Source organism: Nematolebias whitei, chromosome 15 (assembly GCF_014905685.2).
Source record: "Nematolebias whitei isolate Nwh7 chromosome 15, NemWhi1, whole genome shotgun sequence".
Classification (NCBI taxonomy): Eukaryota; Metazoa; Chordata; class Actinopteri; order Cyprinodontiformes; family Rivulidae; genus Nematolebias; species Nematolebias whitei.
The window spans coordinates 39,962,181-39,974,080 of record NC_056512.1 but is presented as its reverse complement, the minus strand read 5'-3'; the positions used below and the strand labels follow the sequence as shown (position 1 = coordinate 39,974,080).

Genomic DNA, 11,900 nt, shown 5'->3' with positions numbered 1-11,900 from the left:
CCCCCGAGGATTAGACTCTCTGTTTACACCCCACTAATCTCATCCCTCTGTCCTCCCTGAGAAGAGACTGCTAGATGTGGGGGTAGAGGCATGGATGCAGAGAGAGAAGATGGAAGAGAGCGGGGAAAAGCAAAAAGAGCTCTCATCTCTCCACGGCCACCATCTCTGGGCTTCTTCTCTCAGCGGGTGAACAGATGAAATGAAATCAAATGCGAAATGAAGAGAGAAGGGAGAGACTGCGAAAGATCGAGCAGAGGAGTGGTGTACAGTATCGAGGGATGAGAGGTAGAGGGAGGAGGAGGAGACTGCACCTCCTGCCAAGTCCCCCCTCACTTTAAACTCTCCTGCATGTCAGCCATTACTGTAAGTGCAGGATATAACGGCGGAGCAGTTGGAGAGAGTCACACAAATCTTCAAATCAAACATTGCTACATTACAAGGCGATGATAATGCTCCATCGCTCTGCTTGTGCTGCCTAAGCACTTTTCTGCTGCCAAATATTCATGGCTGTGCAGTAATTGTGAAGCCGGGAAAATGGAAGTATTAGCAGCATTCTTTATGAGTGACCTAGATCCCTCTCAGGGGGGCTGTGGCCTCACTGTGACCCCCACTCGGCTGGTATTTTCATATATAGGAAGGAGAAAGGACAAGCAGAGCTGTTCACACAGGAATGACGTTTTTCCAAAACATTTATTTTCCTGTTAAAACACAGCACCGTTTCTAGAAATGTTTTCATCCACACGAAAACAAAGAAGACAAACAAAGCACTGCAGTAACTCTGCCAGGCCTGTAGGTGGCACCGTAACGCTGTCATGCAAATACACAACAGGAAACAAGGCGCGGGGCACAAGCTCCAAACTGTAAAATGATGAGAACGGTAAATACAAGAGGAAAAGCCTTTTAGTAGTTTGATGAAGAGGAACGTGTCCTCTCTATCACCTTAAACTGCCGTCGACTGGAAGGACTGTTCACCAAGAGATGGCTGGGTGAATAATTTATACACAAGTGTGGATATTTTAAATCTATTCCAGTTTCTCACATTGTTTTAATGAATACTTGATGTATATTGTAGTTTTTCTGCATTTACAGTTTAGTAAAGTGATAAAAGCCTGTTGGTGCCTGATTATTTGGTATCTTTTACTCTGCTCTATTTAGGCCTGTTGCTGTTCTGTTGAAGCAGGATTCTATGATTGTTCTGTGGTTCAGAAAGTATTTCCCTGCAACACAAACACAAGCACCTAATCTGCGACATCCGTCATGCTTAGGTGGGAGGTGCCACTATGACATCACTGTTTTCAAAAGGTTACGTTTAGGCTGTCCACATGAAAACAAAATGATAAAATGTAATGATATTTTTCTCTCTGCAAGCCAAAAAAACCCAACAACAAAAACATTTAGGGGCTCCTAAAACAGTTTATATCGGAACACAAGGCTAATGTATATATAAAAAAAAATGTTTGCATATTCACAAAACGTCATCGTCATATAGACAGGGCCTGAAGGTTTAACACATCCACCTTTATGTACCGGTACTCCACCATTTTATGTAAAACTTGTGACAAAAGTCCCAAATTAAGTCTTTTTATGCTTTTTCCTGTTACAACAGCACCATTTCTAGAAATGTTTTCATGCACATGAAAACAAAGAAAAAGACCAAAACACTGCAGTAACTCTGCCAGGCCTGTGAGTGGTGCTATAATGCTTTTTTCCTAAAATAACTGTTTTGGGAAACTAGCATAAAAAGACTTGACTTGAAACTTTAGTCACAAGTTTAAAATAAAATGTCACATAAAGGTGGATAATGTGTTGAACCGTCACCGACTCTTGGGGCTCTTTGCACAAAAAAAAAAAAAAAAGAAGCATAATTTAGAGTGTCGCTTACAAGCCAGTTCCAGAGGCTTAATTTCTACTTATTGTGACAACAGTGTAAACACTAATTTTTATGATCAAGTAAAAAACAGGACAGTCGTGTCCTGACGACGGGCACATTTTACTGTGAAGTGTCACACTTTGAGGCCAAAGAGGGTTAAGGTGGACAGCTGTCAGAGAGCCTGAAGCATTCATGGTGACAGCACGTCAAATCGTCTTCCAGTAAATAAAATCAAACAGCTCAGGCTGTTTCAGAGGAAGCCCCAGATGCATCCTCAGTCCTGCATCCAACTCTGTGCTTCACCTAAACATCAACTTCATGAATGTGTCGACCCTCACATTTGATCAGATATCATGTTTATTCAGCTCAGGAACTTACGTAATTGGTACTTTTTCCTAAAAGATGAAAGTCGATGCAGGACTGAGATCTCTCAAGTTTGTTCCCAAGATTATACAAAATGTAAATAAATAAATAAATTCATGATACTTTGAGAAAGGAAGGAAATGTGGGAAGGTGGAAGGGTACACTAATTGAGGCGAAGTGGAAAACTTCCAAATGCAACTTGTGTTGACATAATAGAGCAACAATATGGTATGTAGTAAAGACAATTAAAATGCATATTACAATAATACAGATGGGACCACATGTGCATGTTAAATTATGCGGAAAATAATTTTCTAAAGTCCCTCGAAACAATCTGTTGGCACACCTTGTTTCAAATTCTTTACAAACGCATTATATTGTGATTTATGTGTTGCTTAATTAAATATACTTTAAAGGCTGATTTTAACCTGTAATTGCAATGTTGAATGCAGCAGAGTGGAACACGGTGTTGACAATTTGTAAAACACGTTTTTCTGTAAGGTGCAGATGTTTGGATGCAAATAAAATGACATCATTTCAAAGGTCGGAGCCTTTTGGGGACTATTTTCAAGCTACTGGTGCATTCAGTGAAGGACTGATATTCAGGCTGTTCTGTGCACCAGTCAGATGTCGTAAACAAACCAGAACAGAAACTGGTTTAATATTTGGTAATGGGGAGATTCTTTCTTGCATCTTGCTGTCCACAAGAAAAAAATAAAGATCACTTCGATCACAAACATAAAAATTGGAAAACTTCAAGTATCTATCTAAATCTTCCTGCCCTACAAATTCTGTAATTTCATGCTGAAATATCTGGTTTTAAGGATGGAAACTGTGAATAATTCATACATTTTCTTTTTTTTACCCTGAAATCAGAGAAACTTTGTTAACTTTCATTAAGGATGCAAACACAAAGAAGCACAATCAATCAATGACATTGGTAAATGAAAAAGAACAGTATAAAAATGATAAGAATATATTTTACTTGCTGACAGCGTGTTGAGAACAGTGTTTGCAGATGATGAAGGGCACTGACCGGTGCGGTCGTGGTGGCGGTGATGGTGGGCGTGCTGTTGTCAGTGCCAGCCGGCTCGCTGTGTGTCTGTGTGGGCGTGTACAGGGTCATGGCGTGCTCCGGAACCCGGCTCTGCCCGGTGTAGTCCTGTGTCTGAAGCGGGTGCGGCGCCGCAAATTCTGCGGGGATACCATTTTGTGGGGGAGGCGGGTACTGGGCTGGGGTGTACGGCTGGGCCATCGCTTCTGGGGGGTTGGTGGCCTCTTGGTTACCCTGCGAGAAACACAAGAAGAAGAAGAGTGTCACAACTAAAGCTGAAATTAAAGTTAAAGCACATTGTGTTTGAGTCAGATGAGCAGCATGAAAGGCAGGAGAACCCCCCCCCCCCCATCCCCCCAGAGACTGAGGAGAGTTGTCCTGCAAAGCATCTGAGTCAGAGGGAAACAGACATCATATCACGTCTCAGCTCACATTAGAGGAACCCTTGATCATTGCTAATGAACATAGTTTATGTTGTAGAGCATGGCTTCAAGTTGGAGGGCCGAGAGTCAGGGGGAATCTCAGGGCAAAGCACAAGAGGAAAGATCAATTAATTGATAAAATTTTGATTAGGGTCTTTGATTTCAGTGACAGGTCTGTTAAAGTAGCAGCTGCTCGCTTGTTCAGCTCCACTTTCAGACTTGCAGCAGCAACCAGAGCTGCGCCGCCACTCACCGCTCCTGCCCCCATTTCTCTCTCAGGTTTTGATTTCAATCTTCCTCACACGTCATTTTATGCTCCTTTTGGGTTTGAACATATGAGTTTTATTAATTTTATTACCCTTTATTTAAGCAGGCAAATCCCATTGAGATCACAGATCTTCTGCAAGGGAGGCCTGGGCCTGAAGGCAGCCCAACATGCATGGTTTTGGTCCGTGGGGGGAAACCACAGTACCCGGAGAAAACCCACGCAAGCACAAGAAGAACACGCAAACTCCACACAGAAAGACCCCAGGTCCAACCGGGGATTGAACCCAGGACCTTCTTGCTGTGAGGCAACAGTGCTAACCACTGATCCGTCGTGCTGCAAAGTTATCTGTAGACCAAAAAAAAAAAAAGATTGCAACAGAGTGACGCATATTTACTTTTTTAAAGCAGATCTTATTGGAGATGCAATTCAGTCCCCTCTTCTAAAAATAAAAGTTGAAATCTTTCTCTTTCAGCTTCAGCAATATGCTGCCAGAACTCCCAGTATGTGGTATCTGCACCCTGCATTTCCCTCTCTGCTCCTGACTTAAGTGATAGATGGGCCCTTGTACTGAAGCGGTTTCACAAACCTTTTGTCTCGTGTGGATGCTTGGGATGATGAGCTGCAGAAATAATGGACTTTTCTAGCTGGTGCACATTGTTAAACTCGGTAATGGCTGGACTACAGAAGTGCATGTCTTATTGTTGCGAAGCACTAGTCTCTGTGAATCCGACCTAATGAGCAGAACAGTGAGATCAGTGCTGCTGGTGCGGGTATCCATCCCGGCATTAAAAACACAAAGAGAAAAGGTGAGACAATAACACTGCAATCCAATAACACCCCCTGCAAATACCCTCAATCAAATTTAAAGATACAGATCATGCGAGCGCGACGCATAACTCTTTCGATAAGAGAGGAGGAGGAGGAAAGAAAGCACAATCGCAGCCAGAAGTAGGAGTTTATGAGTGGGGAAAAACAATAACAGTAAACATATAGAGAAGTTTCTGTCTCCTCCTTTACAAGCTGGCTGGGGATGGTGAGATAGTAGATAAATGTGTTTTATTCCTTTCTTCTTTATTTTGCTGCAGTGGTGTTTGGCCTGCGCCTGCAGATTTCCACAGAAAGCTCGATCTGGGCAGGAGGTTTTTAATGAGAGGAAGCCGAGCAGCACTATGCTGTAAATGTAGTGGAAATAATTTCACTCTGACGTGTTGGCAAACAAACCTCAGCCTAAACAGCACACTGCCAATTAACGAAATGCTCCATTATCTAAATGAAAAAAATGGAGAGAGGAGCCTTGAGAGCGGGGAGGGACTGACCGGCGTCCTGCAGGAGAACCGGACCCTCACTCCTGCCCCACCTACCCTACCCCTTCTAGTTTTATTATACTGTATTTCTATCTCCTGTGTCTCTCTCAATTCTCCTCCCACTTCTCCCTATTATGCTTTTCTTTTCCTCCCTACGCTCTTTTTTTATGTAGAAACTTTTTTAATCTCTACCCCTGTGCTCCACTTTTCCTCTCCCTCCAGTCATGGCATTATATAACACGCAGCGCAGGGCATCCTAATTCAAGAAAGCTCTTGATGTTGGCAAATTTCAACTTCTAAGCACTCATTTTAAAAGGAGAAGTGTGTTTGTTACCTAAAAAAAATAAAAATAAAAGGGGACGCACCTTCCTAGTACGGGATCTCAGAATACCACTGGATCCTGTAATTCGTCCACACACCAACTGTCCGGTGAAGTTAGAGAGCTCAGCAGTCCAGGAAACAGGAAGTGGGCTGCGTTTGTACTTCAAATAGTCTTTATGACATTTAAGACATCAAAGCTTCAGTACATCTTTCATTGGTCGACACACCTGCCTGTAAACTCTGTTTGTAAGTTTCCAGAGAGAAAAGTTTGTCCACTGATGCTAAGGTTGCAAAGTATCCGAATAGATCCAGTCCATGGTCCACACTACATGATACAATTAGCTTAAACACTTCATTTTCCAAAAAAAAAAAAAGTTTAGCTTTAGTAGATGTCTGGATAAAATCTGGCCTTTCCAAAGGGTTTCCACTTATAGGAAAGTTTAAAGTATAACATATTCTTCACATTTTTGGATGTCTTGTTACTGTAGTTGGAAATCTTGGGTGTTTTTCATGGATACGGTTGCATCTTAGCCTGTCTCATTAGTCTTAAAATTAAATTGGCATATTGATGCAATGAGCAGAGTCATTCATCGTTTAGTGACAAAAAAAGCTTTTGCAACAATGAATTGCTTCGCCATCCCACAACGCCCTGCTGCAGCAGAGAAATTATACGGAAACAGACGTTACCCGTGCATGATTTTCATGGAGTGAACAGTCTGTGATGTGTATGTTATGATAAAGCCAGAGCAGTGGAAGCATCGTCTTCATCTTTTCGTCGATGCTACTCTGGGGCTGCTAGGCAAACAGGTGAGCTCTACTATCAGCTGATCAATAAAGCAAGAAAAATAATGATCTACATGTTGAAAACAAAATGAAATTTAAGAAATATGGTTGTTCTTGTCTTCCATTATTAACAATTAGATGCCAGTCGAGGAGTGCAGTGCATGAATGAGTGTCCAGGCAAAGAGAAACCAAATTATTTGTGACTTAAACTATTTAGATTGTAATAAAAGTGACAGAGCTACTGAGATGTGGTGCTACATGATGTTATACAAGACCTAAAAGTGCATGTGAACAAACTCGGTGTGCTTTTGTTGCTTCCTGCAGTCATATTTTGTTTTCAGGAAATCCCTTTGGTCCTGAAATGAAACGTATCTCCTTAAGAAGTCAGTATTTTTTTAGCGTTTTAGTTTTTTCTTCTTTCATCGTACGAAAGCTCCTAGCTTTGCTTTCTTGTTTATCATTTCCTCAGTTATTTATTCAACTCTTCTTAAGTTTAGACAATTCTGTGATGTAGTTTTTATTCTGCATCCGGTCTCAGTTTTGCCTATGACATGATTTGGACTTGTTAAATAATCAGATGCCTTCAAGTGTCTGTTGGTCAGAACCTGACTCATTATAATAACTGGGCATACTGGTTTGTGTTCCTGTGAAAGGCCAGTGGCTATTTGAACGTTAAATGAGTGCAAAGGCCTGAGGCCAGTCCAAGTGACATACAACAAGCATCAATGCCTGCAGCTTGGTATTGAAGGAAACTACTAAAGTGCTGTAGCACTATGTTGTTGCTGTTTCAAAGGGCAGCAAGGCAAAAGCAAGTAGGCGGAGAGTACAGGCCTCATTAGTGAAACACAAAGTAACACTGGCTCTCGTATGATCTTCGCCTTCCTCTGATGTATGTGACAAAGAGTTATTCGACTGGAAATGAACTGGGAGAAGAAGAAAAAAGCCCATGCAAATCAGACGAGCGGCCTTGTCCCATTGCGACCACACGCCCTTTTCCCTGGGCCGAGGCTCGGCAAACATCCTCGGTGCCTAATGAAGCGCCCTCTGACAAACCGGTCAGGTATGCTTCACATCTCATTCCACTGAAGAGACTGTTGTTCATCACGGCTGCGAATGAGCACTGCAAGTCGTCTTTATATCGGCAGTGTTTTTCTACCTGCAGAGCTGTTTATGAGTAAAGAGCAGGTCCCTTTGCGACACTTTAATGCCACCCCCCCAACATGGTCTGCAGCCACGAGCCGCCTAAATCTCAATCTTATGGGAACGTTGACGAAGAGTAAAGGGAACCGGAGAAAGCAGCTCTTATCGATCTCCCATCTTTTCTATTCCTCTTTCCTTCCTTCCTTCAATCTCTCCCTTCACTCCTCCTATTACTGAAGAGCACAATAAAAACACTATCTTTAATCTTAAGCACTCTCCCTGTGTAAAATTGGATTGGAAACCCTTACTTAAGGAGATCACTTCTGGAGTGGAGTTTTTGTTTTTGCAGCATGCATCAAGAGCCAGGGAGGTCAGGGAGTCTTGGTTGCAATGCCCACAGCTGAGGGTGCCAGTCTCTGCGAGACTCAAAACACTTTCTCTGATCTTAACCCTATTGTAGATGGTCAAGGCTCTTTTCCATCTCAGCAGGTATAACATCTTGGCCTTTTGCCAGCAATCTGTGATCCTCTTTAGCAGAACGGGAAGAAGTGGGAGGGGGAAGGGCGCACAAATGCAGGAGCTGTTAAAAAGAATTCATAAGAGCAGAGTGCTGCACTGACTCAAATGTGCAACGGTGGGTCAAAGAGCAATGCAAAGGCAAAATACGGCAGGCGACTAATTGCGTTGCATGGAATCCAGAGGGAAATCACTCAAAGGGGAGCAGGCTGATCAATCTCAACGATAGGAGCCATGATGGAGTGGGCAGCTTTATAGCTTCAGCGCGCTCACAAGCAGGTTGGATCATTTTTCAGCAAAGGCCTTTCTGCCTTACGTGCTTTCTGCTGTACGGCACTAAACATACATTAAGCAGCTCTGCAGCGTTTGTGCATAATCCACTCATGCAGAGTCGCTGTCACATCCATTCATGGAAAACACACACAGGCAACTTCCTTTGTCAAATTACAGATGACACAACATTTTCTTAAGTGAACCTTAAGCTGTTCAGCGCCTGAAAATTGTTCCCGTCTCATCCAAATGCTTCTTAGAACAACGCTCATTTCATTTTAATGACCAGTTGACAGTGATGGTGGCAAACTAGTGACAAATCCCGCAGGGCCATCTCTGACAAACCCGAGCAGGGTTTATTGCGAAAAGTGAAATGCAGTTCAGTGGAGGCCATTGCACTGAAATCAGTTGATGCAACACAAACGAAACACGAAGCGGTTTTCTGCCAAAGACATGAAAGCTTCTTGTTGTCCTCAGCTCTGGCGCTGATGTTCGGTTAATTGTAGCCCCGCATGCAGACAGTCAGGCAAAAAGACAGCCTGAAATGATTTCTGCAGGCAACTGGCATTCATTTTGTCTTGAAGGCACATAAATAAAAGCTGTCTAGCCGGGTCCATTTTAATTAGGCAAACCATGTGATCCTATTCTAAGTCCCTCTGTTAACACTCACCAGAGGCTGCAGCTTGTCTTAATTACAACCACACAGAGTCCAAGGTGGGCACAGAAAGAGACTTAAAAGAGGTAAACAACAACAAGAAAACAAAATACCTTCAGTGGAGTTTCACATTATGACATGTTTTTGGTGTGGTGCTATTCCCCTCTCCCAACTCAACCAATTACAGCGTTGCAAGTGAGAACGGGAAGACACAGGGACTCAACCCAATTTAATGCAGATTCATCCCCCCACCTCGCCACAAAATCTTCCTCTTCACCACCGTAGGTTTATGATTTCAAATAGGCTGGGGAGCGGGTTATTGTTTTGTCTCACATTTCCTCCCCTGCAAACCCCCTTCTTTCCATTTTTCCATCTCATTTGTGGAAAAATCAATTCATGAAAATAAACACTGAGTGTCTTCGCTCTGCGTCCAAGTCAATTGAGATTTTGCGCGCGTTTCTCTGCTGCTCTTTTCTGAAAGGCTTAATCGTTTTCACGTGTCACATATGTTTCATCCCCTCTAACTTGATTTTTCCTCGTTATTGGGAGCACTTATTTGCTCCACGGCCTCGGATGGAGGTATTAGAAAGAGAGTTCATTTTCCTCAATCCCTTGCTGATTTCTTCATTACACTGCAGCCGGAGCGCCTCAGACGGAACCCGGCATCGAGATGGGACTGCTCTTAGCGGTGCGACTGTGAGTGTTACTATACCTTAGAGACGCTGCAGCGCCTCTTAATAAACAGAGCAGACGGAGGATCACTTTGAACTCCGGTGACATGTAATGAACCTGTCTGTCTCCACCACAGTGCTGTCTGGGCTCAGGCACCACGTGGTAGAAACACAGATAAATAAATAAAACAATAAACGCACCAAATAAGCCCGGAGGCCCCGTGAAAAAGCCATCAGTTCCACTTGGTTAGACTCGTAGCATTTTGCCAACGCCATAAGAGAAGATAATTGTCGGTTTCAGTGCTGCTGCCTCTTTTGTTGCATAACAGATATTTACATCTGGGACTAATTACTTCACACTAGGTGTCAAAATTTGGATTAACTTGTGGGAGGCATCCAGTTTGGTGTTTATGCTCGTTTATTGGAAAGAACAGACAGCGTGCTCCTTTGACCTCGTCAGAAACACACCACACAACTTTTTCATCTACTTCTCTGATTTCTTTCCTTCTTTTGTTCTATTGATGTCAGACCAAAGCAATATTGGTGGGTATTCTATTAAAAACCCACCCAAACTGAATGGTTTCATCAAGATTGCTATTGATCACTAAGATAAAGACCCGAAATAAACTGATAACTGAACAGTGGGCTGTTCTGACATTCTGCTCATAAAAAGCCTTTAAAGCTGCTCCATCATTTCGTCACACAATCCTTCCAGACTACAGATGAGTCTTTTGAGGTTTCCCAGGAGATAAAAATGGCAATATTTGTTTTAAAATCAGCTGATTGTCATGCTAATTCCGTTTTTTTTTTTCCTCTTGCATGCGAGGGTTATGATACAAGGACCAGAGTTTCTCGTGGGGACAAAATGTCATTACTTAAGCATGCAGGAATCTCAACATGACATTCCTTGACCGCAGTGACAAAGGCAAACATATGCAAATGTGGGAGAGTGCCACTCTCATTATGACCCTGTCATGGAGAGTTTGACACCTCCCACTGGACCCCGTGCATGTTAGCAAGGAGAGAAAACTGAAAAGGCGAGATAACAGGAGAAGAAGGCCTGATAATGACTGAATACTGGGAGAAAACAGGTGTAACACCGCGTTATCTTTTCATTTTCTCCAATGACTCCTTTTGTGTTCGTGTCTATCTCTCTGGCGTCCACTGGCCTATTTGCATCGTTGATTTTTTATTTTTTTTGCCTTCCTTCTGTGCTTAATAAAATAAGGACAGGTTTGGGGGGTGGGGGATTCTTTAAAGTAAAAAAAAAAAAAAACCAAGTACTTGCTGCTGTAGCCAAACTCATCTAATCAGGGGCTAATTCCAGTTATTAAGATTTGAGAGATAACTTTGATTCATCACAGTCCATCTACCCCGATCGGTTAATCACTGTCACGCTAAGCTCTTTTTTAGTCATCCTTTTGTTTCCACTCCCTCTGGCACACTGAGAAGGGGAATAGGAGATAGAAAAGAAGGAAAGGGAGAAGATATTAACAATATTAATGACCCGTGATTCTCGTCTCTTTAATGAGAAGGGTTATTAACTGCGATTATCCATGATGAAATGGTGGTAACTCTTGAAAGCTTGAGAAAACTTGTACAATCACTTGTCTGCTGATTCGCCCCTGTGATGTTTAAGAAAGAAGGTGAGTATTGTGAGAAAGGAAAGCAAGAGGATGAAGAGGCAGGAGGAAGGTGGGGAAACAGGAACGCTCACAGCAGGAAGCCTGGAGGAAGAAAGCAGCCCTTTGGAGTCCCAGTGCTGCAGTTCACAGTTAAGATCTGTCTCCTTCCCATCTGAAGGGTCTATCCACGTTTAAAACCCTTTAGAGCAGCATCACCCTCTTCGTCTTTCCTGGCGACTAATGAGTGGACCAGCACTGGCACCGAGTCGCCCGTCTGCTGGTTGACACTGCTGAGTGGCTGTTTGAACTCCGATGCCGCACTCACCAGATCCCTGATGCAGCATTTCCCCGGCTCACCCTTTTTTCATTCCAATTATAGGAAGTTGCATGCCTGTGGAGTCCCTGTCGGCTTCATATGATTCCCTCAATGGAGGGGGGGGGGGGGGGGCAGAAGGAAGGAGAGGGGTGCTGCTGTCTGGTGAATCATTGATGTGCAGTCATACTGTTTCATTGCAGATCTGTGTGTGTCTATATGTGTGTGTGTGTGTTTGGGGGAAGAAAAAGGTTAGCAGCAGACAGATAACAATCCTGAATTATGCATGTCCGTCCCTTGTGAGGAGTTGAGGTGGGGGGGAGGG

At 43.2% G+C, this 11,900-nt stretch overlaps 1 protein-coding gene across 4 annotated transcripts in view; it reads right to left on the bottom strand.

The window, feature by feature from the left end:
* rbfox3a (RNA binding fox-1 homolog 3a) overlaps positions 1-11,900 on the bottom strand; it is a 253,898-nt gene that overhangs the window by 33,387 nt on the left and 208,611 nt on the right. For 2 of the 4 annotated variants that reach the window (XM_037689204.1, XM_037689205.1), the window contains one exon: positions 3,270-3,521. In XM_037689204.1, coding sequence (XP_037545132.1) covers positions 3,270-3,521 — 252 coding nt within the window. Of the gene's footprint in view, positions 1-3,218; positions 3,522-11,900 lie in introns of all 4 variants that reach the window. The other 2 variants (XM_037689206.1, XM_037689203.1) reach the window with 1 other exon arrangement.